Genomic DNA, 19,835 nt, shown 5'->3' with positions numbered 1-19,835 from the left:
CACCTTTTGAATAATTTTGAAAACAGTTAGTATACTTCACTGAACCTCAAACCATTCGTATGACCAATATGCAATATTAATAAATACATTCTCACGATTTCTCTACACTTCAAGCTATCAAAACATTAATTCACGTTCTATCCCGATTTTTTAAGTCAATGCTCCAATTTCTTCATGAGAATAATTCTGAGAATTTTGAACCCAATATTAGATGTCACACAAGACACACAGATTTATCTGTTTAAGCTGCAATGGATTTAAGTCATCATATTACATATATAACATACCAATGGAATGTGCTAAACATCCTACTTTATTTGAATTGCTTTAAAATAAAATATCTATTTTTTTATCGATCCCGGAGTTAATTCAAAAATTTTACAAAAAAAAATAATAAATCATTAATTTATTATCAACACAACAAACCCTGAAAACCATTTTTAAAATTTTACTAGCGCATTTACCAAAAATTGCATTAGTAGTTAGACTGTTCTTTTATTCTTTATCATTTCATAACTACATTGAATTCAACAACTCATATTTTATGTATATCTCATTTGGGCCATGTTTTCATCTTTTCTCTGTTTTGAAATTCTGGTCAATCACTTTGATATGAAATCTCAACATTTATTATCTGAATAAATTTCAAAATCGTACATATTCATACAGTTTGATTATTTTCAGTTCAAATAACTAGCTAGATCACTTTTGTTATCACTCATAAACTTACGACCATTGGATTGAAAATTTAGTCGATAACTCATTCCGTGCCGAAGAAGAGAACTTTACTGTTCCGAGCTAAACAGCAATTACTTTGGTTATATCATTTTCGCTAAAATGCAATATCGAAAAAGATTTCATAATCATCATAATATCAGGAGTGATTAGCCTTTTAACAATTATTTTATAAAACTGAGATGATAACTAACTTTTGAACGGTTATTGAAGTTCACCAATCCTTCAATTACAACATAGAACAAATAACACTTTAATTTATTTACTACTATACAAGACCTCTCATCTCGACTTTCGATCTGAACCTGAATAAGTCCGATCTTTATAAACACGTTACTTTAGCCATTCAAAACAAATGCATCAGTACTCTCGTATTTCAACTGTTCTCAATCTTGTATATTTTACATGTAGTATTTTACTTATTCAAGAACACAATCAATGTTTTCGAACCTTATGCAGCCTTTCTGTACACTAGTATTTGAATCAGTAAATTGTCATGTCTATAAACATTATCATTTTTATAATGTTTAATAAGTATCAATAAAACAACACAATACTTTTTTTCAATTACGTTTACATTTAAAGTTCATCATCTCGGTACGAGAATCGAACTCACGACCTCTGGATTAGAAACCCAGCACGCCGCTAGTCGAAACCCATCCCCTACCGGTCAGTATTCCCAGTGAGCATATTTACCCTCTTAAGGGATCTGACTGTCAGTGGCCATCAACTTAAAAAAGTTAAAAAAAAAAATGAAAACTCTTAGATCCATACAATTTTTTACTGTCATAATTCTACGTTTCTCAAAACATAATTCATTGTACTAATACACTATGCTTTCACATATCACAGAAAAAAAAATACAAAACCAACAAGTAACACAAACCACTTGAATAATTAAATATTGAAAACATCATTCATTCAAAGTTCTCTTTTTTTACGCCGAACATTTATTTTTAATCGACTCGTTCAGACAAACATTTAACAACTTCAATTGAAAAATTACAATCCATCGCGTGATCCATCGTTACCTACCATTTTAGCAATTCTGAATCTGGAAAACATTTTGATACTTTGATTCCTAGCTATATCTAAATGTTAATAAAACATTTAGATCAGTGACTTAGATAGGCACAAAACATTAGGAATGTAAAAAACTCACTAAATCATCTGCATTACAACCTTCGGTGGTCTCTGCTGCAAACCTTTAACTCAAATCTGCTATGCACTTCGAACCCATCAACCTGTGGATCACCTTCGGTCTACCTTTGGACCGTTCGTCCAACACTTGCCAACCTCTCATCTCTTTCCTTTTCTTTCATCTGGCTTGCTTTCATATGTTGCGCCCCAATGATAAGAAGAAAAACCTTACTATTGTTTTAAACACCAAACAAAACAAAAGGCACTTTGAAAACTTGAAACAATTATGTTTTGAATGGTTCACAAATATTTCCTGGTGGGAATTTTAACCATAACGATCTTTTTCAAAATATTTTACATATCCAAACAAGAAAGAGTAGAATCATTTTCATCATAGCCTTTTTCAAATTCAAACTCCTTTAACCAAATATCGTCTAATCAATATTGCAGTAAAGTGATTTAAACTGCAGCATGCGTTTTGTTCTTGTCATATTTCCAACCACATTCGACCACTAGTCTCAAATGTTTAGTCTTCAAGTCTTTGCACATTAAAATTTGATCATCGTTTGGCTCTCAAACCAAAGCAAACCTTTTCTGCCAAATATATGAAACACTGTCAATGAATTTGACTCGGAAATCTTTCAGTTACATTTTGTCCTCAAACTCCGTCCGTTGCCTCGATTATACACCTATCGAGAAATCACTTTACTTTTGAATACTTCAGATTTGACTAGGAAACATCTCTTAAATACAACAACGTACTGGGAATCAATTCGTACAAATTCAATTCCTTTGACTCTTGTCAAACATTTAGCTCTTTTAAATAAATTAAGGTGCCTCTTAACTCGGACAATCAAAAGACATATGACATCTCTGCAATAGTTATATTACTGTAGAGCCTTCTAGTTTCTCCACGATATCAAAATTTAGCCCCCAAGCCAAATCACTGATATTTAGATCTCCCAGGATCTAGCAAATCTTTATAGATTGAAACCGCTAGCAAACATTGAGTAATTTAAGAGTCACATCATTGAACTCCAGAGCCCTCTAGCTCATGCAAACTTTCAATCGTTTGGCCCTAGCCAAATCACTCAAATCCAGAGGTCCCTAGCTCTTGCAAACTTATGATCATCTGCCCCCCTAGCACATCATTCTACTCCAGAGTCCCCTAGCTCTAGCAAACTTATGATCATTTGCCCCCCTAGCACATCATTCTACTCCAGAGTCCCCTAGCTCTAGCAAACTCTATATAATTTGGCCCCTAACCAAATCACTCAAATCCAGAGCCCCTTAGCTCTTGCAAACTTTTGATCATTTGGCCTCTCTAGCCATATCATTCGACTCCAGAGCCCCCTATCTCTTGCAAACTTTAAATCATTTGGTCCCCTAGCCAAATCATTCAACTCCAGAGCCCCCTAGCTCTTGCAAACTTTAAATCATTTGGCCCCCTAGCCAAATCATTCAACTCCAGAGCCCCCTAGCTCTTGCAAACATTTGATCATTTGGCCCCCTAGCCAAATCATTCAACTCCAGAGCCCCCTAGCTCTTGCAAACTTTAAATCATTTGGCCCCCTAGCCAAATCATTCAACTCCAGAGCCCCCTAGCTCTTGCAAACATTAAATCATTTGGCCCCCTAGCCAAATCATTCAACTCCAGAGCCCCCTAGCTCTTGCAAATTTTGAATCATTTGGCCCCCAAGCCAAAATCATTCAACTCTAGAGCCCCCTAGCTCTTGCAAACATTTGATCATTTGGCTCCCTAGCCAAATTCAATTTTGAGCCCCCTAGCTTTTGCTAAGTTTTTTTTTATCATTTGGCCCCCTAGCCAAATTCATCTCCAGAGCCCGACCAAAATATTCGATCCATGACCCTTCCAGCTCAGCACATCTTCTACTGCAGTAAGGCCCTCTAGCCAAACTGTCAAGAATCAAATCATAAACAACGACAAGCCCTCCGGGAAAACAATCAACCATTTTACTTTGACTTTCGCTTTCGCTTCCACTTTCAATAATTTCTACTATTTTCTTCTCATAAACAATCTTGCGAGAAATCACACTCGCTTCACCACTTCAATACCAGAATCAAATTATCAATTATACAATTACCACACAATCGCTCGTTTATAATTTGACGACACCCGGAACCTGGTCCATTGTCCTCTTCTTTTCCCTCTGATAAAAAAACGGTCCATCCCATCCTCGTCGCCAGATGTAGAGTCGCAACCGGGACTCCTTGAGACACGACGTTCCGGACGCAGCACCATCGCTGCCGATCATTAACCTCCCAACCACCCACTGACCTCATGTCCGCTTCCGTCGTGTCCTGCTCCGGATTCCGCCAACCGGTTCCTGCACAATTCTATCACACTCACACTTCCGCGCCAATCGTTCACTCTCCACTGTTCACAGCGTAAACATAAAACACGCGCCTCTTTTCATGCGCTGTCAAAAAACCAAGTACACGCTTCAGTAAGGGATAGTCTGTTTTGGGTTATTATTACCCGGTCAATATATTTATATTGTTTACATTATTTTGAAGGACGAAAACCCTACAATTCGACCAAGAATCGAAGCTGCCCAAAACGTGCTGAGTTTGTAAAAATTCGGCAGCAAGCGACGACGAGGCACCAACCAAATCGTCGCAAAACACCACCAGCATACACGGACGTGGATTTTCCTGCTTTGGCGTCACCAGGAGCAGGATCTGTTCGAGTGGTTCCAAATCTGCAGCCATTGCCGTTGAATCAGCGGCAAAAAGTTGCAGAGAATACAACACCTCCAGGCTTCAGTCAGCAACCGAGGGAAAACCAACCAGCATCAACGAGTGAAGGCAGTAGTGACCTGTTTTCACCACAAGAACTTCTGAACATTTTCATCGAGATGACAACAACACTGCGTGGTTGCAAAACTCGCCAGGAACAAGTAAGAACGCTTGGAGCTTTCATCTTAAAATACAGTTCGTAGTTTACTCGTTCTAATGACTTTGAATATTTCAATGAATTTATTTTTTTAGTTTTAAGTTAGGATTAGTTGTTAAAGTGATTTTTTTTTTTTTTTTACCCAAATGTATTCGATTCAACGCAATAATGTAAAACAATTTGAAGTAAATAAAATAAATGTGATCAGTTAATAATAAAACGAAAAATACAACAAAGATGAAGAGCATTGGGCCATACCACTTAGCATGTAAAAGAAATGTAATTATTATAAGAAAGTTCAATAAAGACATATTTAATTTCAAAAAAATTTCCTTACAAATCACTGGAAAAAAGATTGGTTACGTTATGCCCGAGAACCAGCGAGTTTAAGTTACCGTTCCAACTTTTTATGAGCCTTTGGAGTTGGAATGTGGGTCATATAAAAAATAAGACAACGGAAAATGTTTTGTTGTGATTCGGTTATCCCAAGTGAAATTTATCTTAGACCTTCGAATAGTCGAGACTGAACTTTTTTTTTTAATTCCTAAAATCTTTTAGAATTTTAAAATTTTAGAGTTTTAAAGCTCATACAATTTGGATTTTTTATTTTTGTTTGATTTTTAAAATGATTAATTTTTAAGATCTTAATTTTTTTTTCAAATTTAAAAATGTCAGTATTCGTACATTTTTGATTTTTAGGATTTCTCGACAATCAAAATAATGACAACGAATTTTTATTTTCTTACTTTTTACATCAAAATCGAATTTGCTTTATTAATATTTAATTATTTGATTGCATATTATAAATTCTAAATCACTTTAGCGTAGTTTAGGGGAAGGACGATGGATTTCAAAAATAATTTGTATGGAGAGTCACGTCTGTTTGTCTGTGGTTTAGGGGTCATACTTAAGGTCGGCAATCAAAAATAAGAAGGTTTTTTTTGTGCTACGATTATCCAGAGTAATATTTTTCCGAGACCTTCAGTTTTCAAAGTGTTCACTTCGAATTGAAGTTTTTATTTTTCGAAGAACTTGATTAAAATATTTTTTTAAATGATGTAATAAATTTTCACTTGAAAAAAAACCTTTAAAAGATAAAACGAATCTTAGTTAAAATATAGATCGCTTAAAGTATTTTTGAAGTATCAAAAAACCCAAAAATAAGTCAGATGAAATCAAGGAGCACAAATCCAGAGTTTTTTTTAAAAAAAAAGACCAATAAACGATTGTCTTTCATATGTTTATAGGACCTAATAAAAAAAAATCTAGAAATATATTTTTTGCTATTCCGTCGTGAAACTACTTACTTTTCCTGTCATTCTTGAACGACGAAATAGCCTACTTTTCTGTACCAAAAATAATAGAATCGAATAGCAACACTTTTCAAAATAAATGCTGAAAAGTTCTACTTTTCAGCACTGAAATGGGTACTGAAAAGTTGAACACTTTTATTTTTTTTAAACGATTTATTGACAAAATATATGAAAATTTGATTAAAAATTTCCCTCAATAGGTGGTGTTTTCCGGAATTGCAAAAAATGTTGTATGGAACTCGTTGCAAAACTTGATTTTTTCAGCACTCGTAGTATTTATCCAACTCGGCGAACGACTCGTGCTGAAAAAATCCTGTTTTTGTAACTGCTGCAGGGCCAAAAGTTTGAGCACCCGTGGTCAAGACAGAATTTTCAGAATATTTTAAGAATTGAAAATATGAAATTTGTTAGGATTTTTTTTAGAAACTACAAGTTTTAGAATTATAAACATATGAATTTTGGATTCAATAATTTTACTATTTGAAGATCTTAGAATTCTATTTTTTTTAATTTAATATTTCAGAATTTTTACATTTTAGAATTTTCCGAGTATTTACTTAACCTGAACAAACAAAAATAAGACTACGATTTGTTTTTGTGATTCGATTTATCGAAGTGAAATTTTTCCAATCGAGACTGGACTGTATTTTTAAAATCCTAGAATTTAAAAATTTATGAATTTTGATTTTGATTGACAGATCAGCTGAAGTTAGACAATGAATCAAAAATTATCAGTGGGAGGCAACCATAGTTCACTGCTTAACCTCTGAAGATCCCTTCTTTATTAGTCAATACCGGCGCCCTCCCAAGAAGCCTGCAGTTCAACAAAAGGGATGAATGTTAGTCCGATAATTGCCGGCTCATCAAGCTTTTCGCTATAAGGTTTTACGCCGTGACGTCATTTGACAGCTCGTGTGAACCAAAGCGCACACATATCTACATTTTAACAGAGACACACGTGGCGAAAATGTAAACATTGCACGCAAGCTGTCAAAATCCTAACCTCTAAATCGAGTAGGCGTAAAACCTAATATACCTGTTGACACCGCTTGAGACCGTTGCATCCACAGCATCTCCTTCAAGAATCACGAGATTAATATTTTCTAGGTTAGTAGAATAAGGTATTGGCTGTTCGATGCCTCCCGAGCTCCGATGCTATGGGGAGGACTTTCATAATAAACCCGTCGCCGAGCCCTCCGAGCTACGATGTTATGGGAAAGTCTTTCTAATTAACACACCTAAACACTCGCGCACAATTGTTTCAATACTAAATACATGTAATGATGACTTAAACCACCAGCGTGCCTCCCGATCAACGATGCTATAGGAAGGAAATGTGAATAATCCTGTACAGTGTCCGCGCGGTCCCACTTCCCACAATCGACTCAAAAGGCTTTGTTCGGTTGGACAAAATAAAGTGATGTTTCGCATTTTAAGATAAAATGTTTATTTCTTTAAGGCTGTATAATATTACGGCTTGTATAAACTTCAACATATACGTTGCTCATATTGTTTTATAATTTTTATTATTATTTTTTAACCTTCACTTCTAGTAATGCATCATTCCTAGGATGATCGTGATAATTGATGTTCGGTTCTTCTTCGGCTACAATCTGTATACAGAGTAGTTAGGACCTTTCTATCTCGTACTAATTATTTCGCGAATTTTTCAAATTCACTTTACTCTTTCCTTTTTTTTGCTGGGTGAGAGAACTATTTTTTTGTTTCGATGGCGGAAGGACAGAAACGTCGATTATATCTAGTTCTGGCTGGCTATGTTTAGGTTTTACACTATTTTCTTCTGTTTGTTTTGTTTACTGTGGATTCTACTTGACGGAGAGATATTGATTTACTTTTAGGGTTTTTTTTTATTTCAGGTTTAGATTTGCGCTGGACTGTTTTGGCTTGCACGTTTTATGCGTTGCTTTCGTTTTCTCTACTGATGTATAAAGAAAAAATGTTTTTGGAAAAGTTCACATTTTCATGCAATGCAAGCAGAGTATGTGTGTGTGAGTGTATTGTATTGTTTACTTGTAACAATGAACTAATTCTAGGGAGAATAAATAAACTTTAACACATCACTGTTAACACTAGCGGGTCTGTTAACTAGCAGTTTATAAAAAAATAGAGAATAATTATGCATCTGCATAGCGAGTAGAATATGTTACGGGGGGGTTGATACGTTCGCGCACAGGTTTAAAGGGTTCAAGGACTGCCATCTTCTTGCTCACATTCCGCACAACACGATAGACCTACTCTACTCGGACGTTCCCTCCATCACTTGTACCGCTCGTCGTCAGAACTGTCGAAGCTGCGCGCCACGTTATCGTCGTAGTCGTCGTCGTCGGAATCGCGGTCGCGCCCCCCCGAGGCACACCCCGTCACGCCAACGCTCCGTCTGCTCCGGTATCTCATCTTGGTGGTTTTCAGCTCGACGCGGCGCACGCAGTTCTGCAGGTACGGGTTGATGTAGGACACGTACAGTTTGTGCATCAGATGCACGCGCACCGGCTTCTACTGCAGCGGCAGCGTCTGGACAAAGAGTGCAAGCTCTGCGTCGCTGCGCACCGCCTCGGCAAACTTCTCCGGGAAGTCCTTGCCGATCTGCTTGACAAAGTTGAACACCAGATCGCGACACTCTGCGGGGGGAGGAGGACGGGTTGAGGTTGAACTCCTAATCAGAAGTACATGATATCGATCTTACCGTCATTGTTGTGTTGCTTTTTGTAAAGAACTTGCAGGCCGACGAGCAGCACGCGGCCCAGCAGCGGAATCAGATGTTCGTTGCCCTGGCGGTAGATGACGTCCAGGCTGCGGAACACGGCCTGGTTCTCTTCAAAGTCCTCGCGAAGGGGTAGGTATTGGACGAAGACGGGAAGAACCTAAAATAGAGCATTTCATGTTGAGTAAGATATCTCAATCAAGACCCGCCGGAACTGACCTCCTTCATTGGCACAAGACTGCTGTTGGTGGTGATGATACGAGCGAGGGCACCGCAAATGTTGTCCAGCGTGCCCGGGTGCTGTTCCTTCGAGACCACCGTCGAAAGCGAGGTCAAAATTTGCGGAAAGTGCCTGCAAGAAAACGATGTCATTTTCTACCCCTCGAGACATCAAATCCAGATCAAACTCACTTGTACGAGCACTCGTTGCCGTTCAGGACCATCTCGCCGATGCCGTACACGGCGTTGTTCCGCACCTCGTTGTTGCGGTCCTGCACGCACGACACGAAGATCGGCAGCAGCGTCTCGAACCAGTTGGCGGTGAACTCCTTGAGGCCGCTGAAGCACTCGGACAGAACGCCGATGGCGAAGGCGCGCTGCGAGTCCGTCGTTTCGTCCTTGTGTTTCGTTTTCTCCTGCAAAAAAAAAAATCGAAGAAGCTGTTCAAGATGACTTGAATCTCTCAAACGTAGAGCTAACTCACAATCTTCTGGATGAAGTAAGGCCAAACGCGTCCAAAGTAGACGGCAAACTCCGCCGGAGGCAGCGCCCGGCCAAACTTGGGCAGAATGTCGCCGGCCGACTCGATGATGGCCTCGTCGTACTCGCTCTCCTCCTGCTCCTCGTCGACGGGTTCGTCGAACTGGCACGCGACCTTGCCGTTCAGCACGTCCACAATGCAGCCGAAGATGGCGTCCTTTTGGCCCTCGGCTTGGATGGCCGAAGCGCCGACCTTTTCCATGATGTCGCTGTAGCCGTCCAGCGCCGACATGACCACCGTTCGTTCCTCGTCCGTCCGGATGATTTCGCTCAGCTTGGGCACCAGAATCAGGATCGTTTGGTTGACGCCCTCGACGTTGCCGAGCTCGTGCAGGGAAATGACGAACTGCTTCAGCGCGTCGATCGACGCCTTCCGGATGTCCTCGTTGGGGTAGTTGATCAGTTTGTAGATTTCCTCGAATGCAGTCTGGATGAAGGGGGAAAAGGCCGGTCCGGTGTGCTCGGCAAACTCCATCAGTGCCAGGATCGCTTCCTCCTTTTCGTCCATGTAAGCATTCTCCACGCTGTACCCGGCAATGTCGTCATCGTCTTCGTTTTCGTTGTCCGAGTCCTCGATGTCGTACTCCTGGTCGTCGTCATTCTCGGCGTTTCCCCCGTTTGGCAGCACCAGATCGTCTCCGTCGTCCTTGAAGGTTGGCACGATGCCTTCGGTGCTCTTGACACTCTCCAGCATAGATTCGACAATTTTCGTCAGCGATCCCGCCATGTCCTCCTTCACGGAGGAGGCCATCGAGGCGAACAGATTGTAGCAGCTTCGTCGCAGATCCGGATCGTCACAGCCGTCCAGCATGGTCAGTCCCAGGTTCAGCGTGTCCACCGCCAGCGGCAAGAAGTTGTCCTTTCCGATGGTTCGTACCAGCGCGGCAAACGTGTCGATCGCCTGAGGCCTCAACGTGCAAATGTCCTCGTCCTCCGTCTTAACCAGATACATCTTCAAGCTGTCGATCAACCGCGGGAAGTACGGCAGCATGTTCACCTTGGCGGCGTTCGCCGTAGCCGCGATGGCCGTCAGCGAAAGCTCCCGCAGGTGGACCGAGTTGCGCGAATCCAGCGCCTCAAACAGTCGTTCCATCAGAATCGGCAAGTGTGGCGTCAGCTGATCCTCCAGGTTCTCGCAGAACGTCTCCAGCGCGTAAAAGACGCGATCGATGTGCTGCGGTTCCTTGCCACCGGTGCGAATCTGCAGACACAGCTGCTGCAGAAACTCGAACAGAATAGGCAGAATCTCCTCGGCGTACTGCGAAATCTCCGGCTGCAGGTGCTCGGAGAACTGTCCCAGCGCAAACAACGCCGCGTTACGGATCATCGGGTTCTGGTCGGTGATGCCGTTCTTAATCACGTCCAGCAGCGGCTTCAAATACTTGCTGCAGATGTGCTCGGAACAACCTTCCGCAATTACGGCAATCGACAGGTACGATGCCTTCTTGGCCAGAGGATCAGTGCCACGCAGAGCAGGTTCCAGCAGCGACATCAGCGTCGGAATGAGCTGCTTCGGTGGAATGTGCAGCGCAAGCACGTCCAACGACTGGGCCGCGCAAGTACTCGGCGTAGACACCTCGTTGCTTCCAAAGTACTCCTCATCCTCATCCTCAATATCCGGCGCCACGCTCATCAGTCGGAACAACGCAATCACGATCGGTTCCACCAGCTTCTGCTTGATGATCATCTTCTTCTTCAACCGCACCAACCACCCAATGTACGTGATGGCCTTCACCCGGACGGAATCCTCAAGCTCCCCGTTCTGGCCAACCTCCAAGCAGAACTCAATCAACAGCTTCAAATGCGGCGTCAAAATTCGCGACGACTCGTCGGCCAAATTCTCCAAAATATCAAACGCCTCGATGAACTTGAACGAGTCCAGCTGGGCGAACCCCACCAAAGCCTTCGCCACGTACGGAATCGACTGCTGGTAGGTGCTCTCCGCCGCCGGATGCCCCGTAATGAACGGCACCAGATGCGACATGCCCTGCAGAATGTAGTACACGACCGGCGTGCACATGTTCCCACTCGCCTCCGTCGCAATCAACGCCGACGAAAACAGCTGGCACACGTTCTCAAAGTGCGGAATAAACTGATCCGGCGACGTGTCCGTCAACGTGGCAAACGTGGCCGCGCCAATCTCCGCCAGCTTCGGATCCCCCGAACTCGTACTGTCGAACATAAACTTCAACACCTCGTTCATCCAGCCGTCCTCCTTGGCCGCCTCGTGCCGCACCAGCACGCCCACGAACGCCGTAATGGCCGTCCGCACGGACTTCTCCGGCTCCTTCACGATCGCCTCCAGCATGCCCTTCTTGATGAGGGCCTGCTGCTCGGGCGGAACCTGCTGCCAGTTGCGCAACTTGCACAGCTGCTTCTTCAGCAGCATCGCGCTGTACTGCCGCACCTGGGCATCGGAATGCGACACGGTCAGCTCGCACAGCTGCGGAACCGTCTCCGGGCGCTTGAACGCCTCCTTCAGCTCGGCGCTGGCCTGTAAGACAGAGAGAGAGAGCCGTTAATCATCCCGAAAGCATGCGGTCGATCGGTTGGCAACACGCGCGCATTCCTCTAACCCCTGTTAATGAATCATGATTTTTTTAGCTAGAGGAGAGAAGAAGAGATCCATTAAACAATTTTTAGCTTTGCTGCGCCGTACACACAATCGTGCGAGTTTTGGGCAGTCGGTGGTGGAGCGAAAATCGCAAGAAGCTCTAAAAAGGCGTTCATGACACATCGCTACAAAACGCCGGGCGTGCGTGGATTCGTGGAAAAGAAATGCGGTGTGCGGTGTGTTTGGTAAAGGGCAATACGGTCCCATTTGGAATACAAGTGGGTTCTGAATAATTCTTGAAAAGTATAAATCTCTAGCATTTTTGTTTGGATAACAAAATGTTACTTAATCCACTTCAAAGTGATTGGTACCTTTGTCACATTCAATCTTGTTTACAAAAGTTATTAGCTCAATGAAAAAACCTAGCTGGTGGCCTGCGGAAACGGCTCCTACCTTTGACCAGCGAGGGTCAGAGTCGAGATGTGGGAAAGGGAAGTAATTTGTGATTGTAGACGGTATTGTTTTGATTCGCAACATGTTGAGTCAACTGTTGTGGATGTACCGCAAACCGGGGTGACTTTGATAGGATTTCAATTTGTTTTTGGAATATTTTCCAACAGGTAAGCTTTTTCTCGAGATTATTATTTTTAAAACATGTACTGGGGTAGACCACACAAGGTCCATGCACTATTTCCCAAAAAAAGTTTTTTCAATAATGTTTAGAAAAATAGTTACGTTAAAAATTCTTAGTTTTAATTCCGGGGTGACTTTGATAGTCATAGTTTTTCTTTTGAAATTTTTTTTGAAATTAAATATGTCTTTATTGAACTTTCTTATAATAATTACATTTCTTTTACATGCTAAGTGGTATGGCCTAATGCTCTTCATCTTTGTTGTATTTTTCGTTTTATTATTAACTGATAACATTTATTTTATTTACTTCAAATTGTTTTACATTATTGCATTTAATCGAATACATTTGGGTAAAAAAGAAAAAAAAAACACTTTAACAACTAATCCTAACTTAAAACTAAAAAAATAAATTCATTGAAATATTCAAAATCATTAGAACGAGTAAACTACGAACTGTATTTTAAGATAAATGCTCCAAGCGTTCTTACTTGTTCCTGGCGAGTTTTGCAACCACGCAGTGTTGTTGTCATCTCGATGAAAATGTTCAGAAGTTCTTGTGGTGAAAACAGGTCACTACTGCCTTCACCCGTTGATGCTGGTTGGTTTTCCCTCGGTTGCTGACTGAAGCCTGGAGGTGTTGTATTCTCTGCAACTTTTGCCGCTGATTCAACGGCAATGGCTGCAGATTTGGAACCACTCGAACAGATCCTGCTCCTGGTGACGCCAAAGCAGGAAAATCCACGTCCGTGTATGCTGGTGGTGTTTTGCGACGATTTGGTTGGTGCCTCGTCGTCGCTTGCTGCCGAATTTTTACAAACTCAGCACGTTTTGGGCAGCTCCGATTCTTGGTCGAATGGTCGCCGCCGCAATTGAAGCATTTAGCTTCGATGTTCTCGTTGATTGTTTCGCATGCTTGAGTTTTGTGCTCACCTCCGCAGATTGCACAACGACTCTTGATGAAACAGTTCCTTCCACCATGTCCAAACTGCAAGCAGTTCGAACACTGTGTCACGTCACGATGCACTGGACGATAACGTTCCCAAGTCACGATGATGTTGAAAATTGCCCGAACTGCTTTCAGCTCAGACGGCGTTGTCGATCCTTTCTCGAGATGAACCAGGTACAGTTGATCACGATATTTGATGTCCTTGTTGTGTCTCGTCATCTTGAAGACTTCGATCACGTTCAACTTAAGAGTTTTGAGCTCTTCTTTCAGCACACTCACATCCATGTCGTACAGGCCACGGAGGACCTGTTTCATGGGGCGTTTACCTGGATCGTCATGGCTGTAGTATTCAATCTTTGTGTTGTTCAGGAAATCCCGAACGTAGTTGTAATCCTTTCTGGTAGGTAGCAGAATTTTGAGTCCATCAGCACACAAGCGAATGGAAGCTCGTAAAGCACCAGATTTGATAAATCCGGTCAGCCACTTTCGCACCGAATCCGATGACGATGTTTTCACAAAAATGGGTGGCACTTTTCCCGTCGTTCAAATTCTTCCTTCTCGCTCACGTCCACAGGGAGAGTAGCGAACTGGTTTCCAGACGAATTTTGAGCGTCCTTGCTCAAACTGCCTGGCTTTGCAGGTAGCGCTTCGGCATTCTTTAGCTTCTTCAAATCTGCCGATCCTGCTGGTGAGGACCGCCTCTTTTTCTTGCCATGAGGCATTTTTTGCACTTTTAAAGCACTTTTCAGGAGCTAATATCCAGGAGTACCTCACTGATCGGTGGTCCACAAGGGAGTGATGTCATAGTTTTTCTTGTTAAAATCATATTTAAGATGTTCAAACTTTATGTGTACGTTAAATGTACCATCACCAAAGTAGCTGATATGGTTTTTAAGAAAAAAAATCTATGTTTATATTTAGTTAACTAAGTGTATAAGCTTTTTAGCAAAATACATATAAATTTTAGGTAAAATTGTTAAAAAGTCGGAATTTTGCCTGAAAATTGTTAAAACTAGTTTTGTTTATAAAATTATCAATTTATATTGCATTTTATACTGAATACGAAGCACGAATCACAAGTTTTCACATTTTACATGAAATTTGTTCCACTGAAATTGTCTATAAATTTGGAGATTTTTTTTTATTGTGTTTCAAAAACACATACTATTTATTATTTACAAACTTGTTCAACCTTCTCCTAGTAGAAAATTGTCCAAAGAATCCGAAAATGCATTCCGTTTTCCGATTAAAAATCATGTTCATTGAGAAAATTATGACACTTTGAGAAGTTTAAAATAACGACTTTCATCAACATTTTCTTAACTATAGTTAACTAACTTTTTAAATCTGTCAAAATTTTATGAAAAGTTCTTCTTGAGGTACTTTGAAAACTTCTCTACCACGGTCAGTATGTTTCTAAACTATTCCTTACGTTTCTAAACTATTCCGAACCAGTGGGTCTCGTGGCGCAGGGGTAGCGGCTTCGGCTGCCGATCCCGATGATGCTATGAGACGCGGGTTCGATTCCCGCCTTATCCACTGAGCTTCTATCGGATGGTGAAGTAAAACGTCGGTCCCGGTTTCTCCTGTCTCGTCAGAGGCGCTGGAGCAGAAATCCCACGTTAGAGGAAGGCCATGCCCCGGGGGGCGTAGTGCCAATAGTTTCGTTTTTTTTTTTTTTTTGTTTTAGAACCAAATTTTAATTTAATTTTTTTATATCAACAAATTTTCACTTCAAATAATCGAATCACGAAAAAAAACCTTTCTTTTTCGTTGTTCTATGTTTGATTTCCAAGCTTAAGTTGACCCATAAACTACTCTAAAGGAGCTATTACACTACGGCAAACAAACAAACAAACTCGCACTTTTTGATAGTTGGCCTGCTTTGTGTGTTTGAAGGATTTGTTTTTACAAACGTCAGCCTGCATACATTTTGCCATGTTTGCGAGTTTGGCAAACTGTCAAACACGTAAAAGTGCGAGTTTGTTTGTTTTTTGTTTGCGGAAGTGTAATAGCTCCTTATTTCTTTTTTGTTTTTTTTTTGACTGCCAACATTTCAATTTAAAAGACGATAAAATATTCAAATTTGACTAAAATGGGGTCGCAGAACAAGAATTTGATGTTAAAAGTAAAAAAAATACCGTTTTTTATCATGATTCGATTATTCGAAGTCCCATACAAACCTTCGGATAATCGAACTTGGAATAATCGAGTTTGGACTGTACAGTCATCCCACAAGTAGGATCTTAAAGCCCTATGTTAATTGTTATGTACAACGGTTAAAAACACGCATAAAAACCATTTCTGATCACTTTTTTTTATTTTAATGCAAAACAATAATTGGGTAATAAAGCCCTATGTCAATTATTATGTACAATGGTAAAAACACGATCAAAAACCATTTCTGATCACTTTTTTCATTTCAATGCAAATAAAATAATAATGAAAAGACAATTTTTTTTTGATGGATCAACTATGGTCCCCTTGGAATGAGCTGTCAAGTAGGAACTTTTCTGTCAAGAAGGATCGCGAGGTTAATTTTTCCAAATTGATTTAAAAATCCATTTTAAACGCTTTGTGGTCGTACAAAGGGTCATTGTACTCAGAAAAATAAGCTTTATCGCTGTAAACAATAGGCCGCGATGTTTTTTATAATGATTTAAAAATAAATTTTAAACACCTCTGGAGTTTTTTTTTTTTAAAAGGTCCAATAAACCAAATTTCTAGTTTTTGCTTTTTGGGTGCTTTTGAAACCACCTTGAGTCAGGAGTATTAAAAACACCCAGAAAGCAAATACTGAAAATTTGGTTTATTGGACCATTAAAAAAAACTCCAGACTTTGTAGTCGTACAAAGGGTCATTGTACTCAGAAAAATAAGCGTTATCGTTGGGAACAATAATATCAGCAATTGGGTCCTAAAAGGAAGCCTAAATTTGTTATATTATTGTTCACGACGATAAAGCTTATTTTTCTAAGTGCAATGAACTTTTGTACGACCACAAAGAATTTAAAATGGAATTTTAAATTAATTTTAAAAAATTAACTTCACGGCCCTTCTTGACAGAAAAGGTCCTACTTGACAGCTCATTCCAAGGGGACCATAGTTGATTGATAGAATGTTGTCTTGTCAATTTATTTTTTTTTTGCATTAAAATGAAAAAAAGTGATCAAAAATGAGTTTCAATCGTGCTTATACCGTTGTACATAAAAATTGACATAGGGCTTTAGGACCCTATTTAAACTTAATTTTAGGATCCAAATTAATTTTCCTATGTACATAAGGAACCTCAAATTCTTAGAAATGTAAATAAAGCTTTTAGCAATCTAACTTACATTGGCCGATTTACATTATTTTTCTAGACTTGGAATAATTATTTCTATCGGAATGCATTTTTTCAACAAAATAATGATTTCAAATTCAATGTTGGTAATATACACATAATATTATTGCTTTTTTTTGTTTGAACGCAATTTAAATAATAAATAAATTCAACTTAATTTTTTACCGCATATTCAGTAACTTTTTAATTTTTATAAGTTTGAACATAGGCCAAACATGCGATCACGCGCAGCTATCAAAACTGTCTGTAGGTTGCAGGCCCGTGATACTGACGTAGCTTGCTGAAGCCGCCACCAAATGTTTGGTGGCGCTGTTTCGGGAATAACATTTCAGAGGGTCACAAATCAAAATATAATAAGTCTTATTTAATTTTTTGGAAAATAATCCTGTAGCTGCTCAGAATGATTCTTTTCAATAAAATAAACAAAAATGCCGCCAACAACAATATATGTTAAGCATCAGGTCTCAGGCAAAGCTTCCCAGCAGGTGTCTTTTTCAAATCCTCTGAAATATCTTCCGCAAATTCCTATTTGGCCAATGAACTTACAGATCATCATAATGTTAATTTAAATCTACAATTTGAGGCGGTTGAGCTCAACCATGTTGTTGGGAAACCTTAAGAGCGAGTCCACGAACAGGGCATAGCCCATTGTTAGGACGTTGTGGGGCTTTACAAAAAGCATGTTTTTGAGTCAAACAAACCAACTTCTATGGTACCCCGTGGTTTGAATGTGTTGGTAAATTTTCGACAAGAAAGCCAGAACATAAAAGTTCAAATTTACAAACTAATTTTGTTGTTTTGTGTCTATTCCTACTGAAACAAATTAAAAGCTATTCAAATATTGTGCAAAAACATTGCTTAAATCACTTCTCAATTCACCCCATGTGTCTCGATTTGCCCCAGATAATGGTACACATTTAATTTCATTTTAACTAACGAAACAAAAATAAAGAAAAAAAAATATTTTCATCCTTTCGATATTGCGCTCTTTTTGTCATGTTACTCCCCATAATTTTGACACTAGACACCAAAACTTTGGTGCTTTTTAGGCTTCAGTGACATTGTATGCAGATGACAGCCGAAGCATCCCCGTGGTAGGTTGTCGAGTTGGGAGACCGGTCTGAACGGCGTGAACTCCAAACAACACGCCTTTGCTGCGAAGTTTATCTTACTTCCCTCCCAGGTTCCAGACCCCACCACGGCCACCACTGCCATCCGATCCCTTTGATAACCTCCCAAAATCCAATTTGACCCTCTGCGCAGGAACGAGACGGAGACTACGACAGAGGCAACGTGTGCGAAAATTTCGATGCAAACTTTTTTTTTCCCGAAAGACACCTCATGAATATCAATGGGTGCCACTCCAGCACGGGTTCAAGGTTGCAATTTCTCCTGGGGGTAGGACTCCGATTCGACTTCCGGTGCAAAATCCCAATCAAAATCAACTCAAAACTCCCCGCGGGGCTGCTCACCTGTTGTATCAAATCGTTGTCTGCCACCAGCAAATTCCGGATAATTTGTTCCATTTTGTCGTGGCCACACACGTTTTTTTTCGTTCCGCAAAGAAACTCACACGCGAGGTCCACTTCCGGTTGCGATGGACACACACACACACGCTACGTGTTGAGGGGAGGAAGGGGGGAACACCTTCGCCACAAACTTCCGCTTGCTACGATCGACGACGGAACACGACGCACGGAAACACGGCGGAACGTCCTGCGCTGCACAAAGGATTTTGCACTCTGAAGAAAATTTTCCTGTCAGCAGATCTAACCTCAAACTCTTGCTTCGCGGACCGAAAAAGCATGCACGCAAGATGGGAAGAAAAGAGAGCGGGTTTTTTTTGGCGAGCGAATCGCAGAGCTTCTCAGCTGATAACAACCGCGGTGCGAAAGAGAGCGAGCGTCACTGTTGTGAAAATTTGGCACAGGGGAGAAAGAGACCGAGCATGTTGGAGGGGTGCGTTTTAGAACAGTGATGATTGGCGCGAGAGAGATTTGCGAGCTGAGAGAGCGGTTTGAAGTACTAGAATATTATGGCAAATCGGAATGGGAGTGTACCGCGCGAGGTCGAATTTTACGGGCGTAAATAATACAGCGACAATTCGCTAACTCGAAATCCGGTAGTTCGAATGCATTTCTGGACTATTTCATATCTGGAGCTCACCAGAGGGATTTTGTTAATTTGATTCGGTTAACCGCGGTGGATTTTCTTGAAATAATTCGAACTGTCAAAAATCCACCAAAGGATCTACCGGTGGATACTTTTCTACCACAGTTTTGTGTGTGATCAATGTGGTAGATGTTTTGGTGGATTTTTGACAGTTCAGTAACAACTTTTCAAAAGGGCTAAACCCTCAGATGTAAACAAACACCTTCGCCACAAACTTCCGCTTGCTACGATCGACGAACAAAACTGATTCTAAAACACCTCCAACATCTCAAAATTCCGAAAATACGTAATTTTACAAGCAAAAAACAAAAGGGCTAATCAACAACATCAATCAAAACAAACCAAATTGAGTTTCCGCCCCTGTGTTTTCACCCAATCACGAGGGGCGAATGTAGTGTTTTCTGCAAGTTCCGACGTATACACTCAACCCCCGGTGGTTGGTCACTTTTTCGTTTGACACTTTTTTAGTTTGTACCCCGTTGGTTGGTCAAAGTCAAACTAAAAAGTGACGAACTGTCACTTTTTACACGGCGCTCACGCACACTATCAAAACACACGTTTAGCAGTGTGTGTGAACTCCGTGTAAAAGGGGTGTCAAACTA

General features: G+C 40.7%; 1 protein-coding gene across 1 annotated transcript; it reads right to left on the bottom strand.

The window, feature by feature from the left end:
- Positions 1–7,821: 7,821 nt before the first annotated feature.
- Positions 7,822–18,862, bottom strand: LOC6033574 (importin-4). The gene is made up of 6 exons (XM_038261851.1): positions 18,534–18,862; positions 9,531–12,080; positions 9,239–9,462; positions 9,047–9,179; positions 8,810–8,987; positions 7,822–8,744 (listed from the first exon to the last, which is right to left on the bottom strand). Exons 1-6 carry the CDS (start codon positions 18,585–18,587, stop codon positions 8,620–8,622), a joined length of 3,264 nt encoding a protein of 1,087 aa, XP_038117779.1. The 5' UTR covers positions 18,588–18,862; the 3' UTR covers positions 7,822–8,619.
- Positions 18,863–19,835: the final 973 nt, after the last annotated feature.

Source organism: Culex quinquefasciatus, chromosome 3, assembly GCF_015732765.1.
Source record: "Culex quinquefasciatus strain JHB chromosome 3, VPISU_Cqui_1.0_pri_paternal, whole genome shotgun sequence".
Taxonomy (NCBI): domain Eukaryota; kingdom Metazoa; phylum Arthropoda; class Insecta; order Diptera; family Culicidae; genus Culex; species Culex quinquefasciatus.
This window is presented reverse-complemented; position numbering and strand designations above follow the sequence as displayed.

Excerpts from the sequence above, each read along its gene's own strand:
- LOC6033574 (XM_038261851.1), bottom strand. The coding sequence starts at position 18,587 with ATGGAACAAATTATCCGGAATTTGCTGGTGGCAGACAACGATTTGATA. Across the intron at positions 12,081-18,533 it reads ACAACGATTTGATACAACAG|GCCAGCGCCGAGCTGAAGGA; the intron begins GTGAGCAGCCCC and ends TCTGTCTTACAG. Across the intron at positions 8,988-9,046 it reads GTCTTGTGCCAATGAAGGAG|GTTCTTCCCGTCTTCGTCCA; the intron begins GTCAGTTCCGGC and ends GCTCTATTTTAG.